A 5,566-nucleotide genomic window follows, 5' to 3' on the forward strand; every position below is an offset into this window, starting at 1 on the left:
TTCACTAAGGATCACTCCTTCACTGACTCATTGATCTTTCAAAATGAATGAGATTGGTCATCAATCAAATAACATGTCACTACTAAACATGTATAGGTACCAAGAGATGATGCAAGTTGTTCCCACACTACATAAATCTTAGGCTATAGATAATTCCTACTGTCATGGAATCAAATTTCTGCAACAGAAGCTTGGATTCAAATTTAAGGCTTATGTAAGATGATGTCGTGTCAAATTTGATTCACAGGAATGGATAAGATGAGAACCAGTTATTCAAATGTCAAAAGAAAAAAGAAAACTATAGCTGGACAATGATAAACATCGATAAGATGAGAACCTTGCTTGTGAGAGAGAAAATACACCATTAGCAAACTTGAGAAACAATGACAAATAAACAAAAACTGATATAATTCCAAATTTAAAACAATGACCAATAACAAAAATTAAAAAATAAAGTGAAGAGCATCTAGAATCCCCAAATTACATGAAAACGTGAAACTGGATATAGAGGAAAATTTGAAATAAACTTCAAGTCTTTCAAACCATCACATTCGTTGCATATGTAGGATCCATTGCTGATATGGCGTAGCCTTGAAAATCAATCAAATAAAAGTTTGCATGTTGTAGAGGCCCTTGTGCATGAAGATAAATCATCTAACATTTGGTCCTTATTCATACCTATGGAACATTTACTATGAATTGTCAAAGTGTTGAGTACTTTTGAATTCTCTATTATATATTTTGCAAATTTGAAATCCCAGCCGGTGCCTCTGTAACCACTAAAGCAACAAGATTTAAGTTCTGATGAAAGACATTTTGGAGCAATTTGGGGATCCTTCCAGCATATGCCATTCCTCTCTTCTAGAACTCCAGTATCCTGTCAAGCAATCATATTTTTCCAAAAATTAAAGTACATTGAATCGATTTAACTAAAAAAACCTGACACAAAAATTATATAGATGAAGAAAACCTGAATAATAAGAATTTGAAGTTTGGGAGACTGTTTGAGTATTGCTAACAACCAGATGCATCTGTCGAACCAATCGATATCTTTAAAGTTAAGCTCCAAGTGAGTCATTCTTTGAAACGTGGGAATAGTGCGTAACAAGACAAGATTGCCGAAGAAACATAAACGCTTACTCTACAAGATTTACACGTAACCGAACATTAAAAACTTATAGTGTTAAATCACAATTTTATTTAACAGATCAAGATATTCTTACCATATCTACACACAAAATGATTGTGTTACGAAGCATACTCAACGGACATCTTATAAGATCATCATTTAACTTAGCTTTGATCAAATTAGGTAAGGCCTCATAAGTTTCTAGGAGATGAAGGTTTTTATTGTCTTCGATATTGATACTGTGTTTTGATTCAAAATCCTGTAGAAGCGGGCATCGTAATAAAAGATTGTAGAGTTGTTGATTACATTCAAAAAGTACGTCTTTCAAATGGAGAGTTTTAAGCTTGGGTAGAGGTAAATCCTGCATATGAGAAATATCTCCAATCTTAATGCCCTTCAGCTTAAGAACTTCTAGTGTCTCGCAATTGAGAATGCTACGAGGTAATTCAATTGATGGTGGACCGCAAACTGGAACGATTAGGTTGAGAGTGAAATTTTGTACTCCTCTATCTCGGACGAACTCAATAAATAGATTGATATCATTTTGGTAGCAAAGAGAATACTGATGATATATGAAGCGAAACGAATGGATTGGTAGGGCGATGTCTCGCTGGTGCAATGTCGAGTGCATAGCAGAGAAAATTCTCGAGGGTGAAAATCTGAAGGCTGTTTCGTCGAAATCAAGGGTGAAGACAGAGAGCCATAGAGGTTTCCATCTCTTTGAGAGCACACTTGTGGTTGCAGCATGTTTGGTTGACAGAAAAGAGAGTACATGACAGAGAGTTGAATCCGGCAAGCCGCTGATTCTATCAGGCGGAGTTGAATCCGGCAGGTCGCTGACTCTATCAGCCGTTGGAATGGGTTGATGTGAAGACGTCATATGCGGCGAGGAAGTGGAATTGGAGTAGCAGGGGAAAGGAGCAATTCTTGAATGGACACGGTCATAAATCTATATTCTTAGACACAATCAATAAGAAGCTAGTAATTTTTAATTTATTTTTATTTTAATTTTCTTTTTAATTGGATTCATGGGGTGGTTGAGATTATGAAGGAGAGAGAAAATTCTTAATTTATTTTTTAATTAATTAAAATTATGTGATTGGTTGTGTGTAAAATAAATTCTTAGGTTTCCTTTCTTATGGTTTATGAGATCACCAAACTCAAAATTTTAGAATATATTTCACTTTTTTTAATTAAAACCGTTGCACCTAAATGATTTAACTATTATCCATTACTAGATTGTTGACTAGGGTGATGATGCACGGTTATTTTTGAATTGGAAATTATAATTTTTTGTTAAAAGTTACTAATATCTAATTTATTATTAACATGTTAAACTATATTATTAGTGATAACTTCTAATAATTACATCACATCAACATATTTTTTATTGATATTATTCTTTTATATAATTTTATATTTTATTTACTATTAAAATTGAATTATTTATATAATATAATAACAAAATTTTAATATTAATGTTAAGATTTTTTTTATAAAAAATTTTAATAGTTAAATTTATAGTATTTTGAGGCTAGGTATTCACAAAAGTACCTTTTATTTGAAAAGATTCGTGGAAAATGAAAACGTTTTTTTTGTATTATTTCTCTATAGCAACACAAACCATTTGTGAACTCTACAAGTCAAAAAAACCATATACCACCATTTGTGAACTCTACAAGTAAAAAAATACCATATATCAAATGTAAACAATGTCTTGCATGAAACAAATATAGTAACTCAAATAACACAAATATGGTTGTTAACAAACTGTGATAAAATGTAAGTTTTATTCACAACGATTTATGGTAATAAACATGGTAAAAAGTATTTTAATATTAATATATTTATATGACTATAAGGACAAGCCTTTTTTGTAACAAAAATAAATAAAAATTGTTAGTGTTGGGAATCAAAGTAAATAACCTTTCATCTATCACAAAGGTTGTTATTAAGAACCGCGATGAAATGTCTTAAAATAAAAATAATAAATAATTCAAGCGTGCAAAAAGGATTTATTACTACAGTTATTTAAACGGCCGTAAGAATATAGTGTTAACAAAGATATTTTTCATGGTCGGGGCTTTTTGAATAAGTTTTTGGTCCCTATAAATATTGCAGTTTTCATTTTTAGTCCCTCCCTGCCTTTAGGCAACGGTTTTTACAAAAAAAAAACCGTTGCCAAAACCAGTTAAAATCGTTTCCAAAACCCAGGAGGGACTAAAAATGAAACTGCAATATTTATAAGGACCAAAAACATATTAAACCCTAGAAAAAATCAAAGAAAAAGGAAATACCAGAGACTGGCATTGGAGTTTGCTACCTTGCCATCCGTATCTCAGCTTCGTCCTTAAGTGATCCACTAACCACCAAGCAGCTAGTATCTTATGAGTACAAGAAAAAGATTGCAACACTCATAAGTGTATGTCTATTTTTAAAAGAACAATTATATTTATATTGGGATTTGCAACAGATACCTTTCTCCACTTCACTTCAGTACGTTTTGGTTTATAGGTAGAGCAGGAACATTTACTCCACTCAGAAATGTATCCTCTATAGAAAACCAGAGAATAGTGTATAAAAAGTATGATTGATTAAATTATCAGCGATCACGCAAATCAAGATCTGGAAGAGATATTTATACAATCCTCTTTATAACAATCCTCTTCAGCTTCTCTTTATCATATCAATCACCATTCCTCCCTTGTTCGTAGGATGGTCTTTCATAGATATTTATACCGCCTCACAAACCCACATCACAATAGGTAACATCTTTGACAAATAAGAAAAATATTATATCAAACATGTGGAGGACACAAAAGTATGAAAAATAAAGTGATTTATAAAGATAAATTGATTTTTCCTGTAATTGTTCTTCTCTGTCTAGTGGAGTTTATTTCTATTCATCGGTATTTTGCGAAGGCTGAAACAAAAGAATATAGTTGAGAGGTTTGTTAAGAAGATAAAGTTATACCTCTAATCGAGGGAAAGGCATGAACTATAAGGAAGTAAGAACCTTTCCCACATGCCATCAAATTATTTTGCAGGAAGAATACATTCATTGATGCTAGAAGACTGGCCAGCAAAGCTGATATCCTCACATGGTCCTTCCTCTCTAAGCTGACAAAGAAAAATGCAAATAATATCCACTAAGCTCCGAAACATCATTGTAGTCCACGACACCGCCATCGTCAGACGGGGAACATTGTTAACAACAACACAAAAGCCATCAGTAAGCAAAATCAAAAATAAAATAAAATCTAAAAATCATAAGCTATGTTAAGAAGCTAACATAAATCAACTTGAACATGAAGATGAAAAACGAAAAACAAATGTAAACCATGCAAAACTGACAAGATCTCAAAACACCAAAACGCATGTGCAACTAAACATGAAAATACAATCAATGTTACCTTACTAGAAAAGGATCAAAATCGGTGGTGGATGAGCTCAAACGGCGGTGGTGGAAGAGGTAGAAGGGAGATGAATGGATTTGAATGTTTCTGAGGGACAATGGGTTGATTCTGAAAACCAGACGAGAGAGTGAGAAAATTGATTTTGGAGAGAGAAATGGAGTTTTGAAATGAGATGGAAATGGAAAAGTGTTATACAGACATTTCCTTTACCCATGTAAAGGGTTAAAGCAATCCAATTTGAAATTTTAGTGTGCCACTTGGAAGAATGGTGTAATGTGATTGGTGGGAATAAAATGGTTATTTAGCAAATTACAATAATGGCCAATTTGTAGTGTAATGAAATTTTGAGTTAAGGGTAAAATAGGGTTTTTAGTGGCATGCAATATTATTAGTTATGTAGTTGATGACTTCCCAACCTTCTGTTGGAATAATTGTTTTGTACGACATTGTAATATGGTGAACTGACTTTTTATATTTAAGCAAGCAATGTTGCGGTGAGCAAGAGTCGCCACCAACTTTTATTTTATCCAATATATAGAAAGGCTAAAAGAACAGAAAAAAACCTTTTAAAAGACTTTGAGTTCGGGGGGTAGGTTATACAAAGGGAAGGTGTAAGCACCCTTTGTATCCATGGTTATCCATGGTTATCCATCAACACATATTATTCAGTAATTATGTTAACACAGCGGAAATTATCTCAAACTGAATAAATATAAAACATTAGGATTCGCATCCAAATTCACTGATCCAAACCAACCAAAACATTATTCCAACATAAGAAAAATCCATAAATCAAATACTAAAATAAATGTTCCCCCAGTGTTACAAGACCAGAGCATGACAACGACACAACCGAACTAAACGAAGTAACTCTACAAGTTATCCTCACCCAGCACAAGCCTCTAATCCTTAATTTGAAAAATAATCAACAATAAGGGTGAGTCTCATTCGCAATTAAACAATGTTATCAGTTCATAAAAGATAAAACATCAACAGTATAATATTCACCCAACATCAACAT

The 5,566-nt window shown here is 32.8% G+C and overlaps 1 protein-coding gene and 1 long non-coding RNA gene across 2 annotated transcripts; both read right to left on the reverse strand.

The window, feature by feature from the left end:
• Positions 1-347: 347 nt before the first annotated feature.
• Positions 348-2,675, reverse strand: LOC131633980 (F-box/FBD/LRR-repeat protein At4g26340-like). Its single transcript, XM_058904653.1, has 3 exons — positions 1,224-2,675; positions 971-1,141; positions 348-877 (listed from the first exon to the last, which is right to left on the reverse strand). The coding sequence occupies exons 1-3, from the start codon at positions 2,007-2,009 to the stop codon at positions 599-601; spliced, it is 1,236 nt and encodes a 411-aa protein (XP_058760636.1). The 5' UTR covers positions 2,010-2,675; the 3' UTR covers positions 348-598.
• A 651-nt stretch (positions 2,676-3,326) lies between these two features.
• On the reverse strand, positions 3,327-4,712 carry LOC131633982 (uncharacterized). The gene is made up of 4 exons (XR_009293453.1): positions 4,543-4,712; positions 4,146-4,278; positions 3,607-4,052; positions 3,327-3,513 (listed from the first exon to the last, which is right to left on the reverse strand). It is a non-coding gene; the product is annotated as an uncharacterized LOC131633982 (long non-coding RNA).
• Positions 4,713-5,566: the final 854 nt, after the last annotated feature.

This window comes from Vicia villosa, unplaced genomic scaffold, assembly GCF_029867415.1.
Source record: "Vicia villosa cultivar HV-30 ecotype Madison, WI unplaced genomic scaffold, Vvil1.0 ctg.001197F_1_1, whole genome shotgun sequence".
In the NCBI taxonomy this organism is placed as follows: domain Eukaryota; kingdom Viridiplantae; phylum Streptophyta; class Magnoliopsida; order Fabales; family Fabaceae; genus Vicia; species Vicia villosa.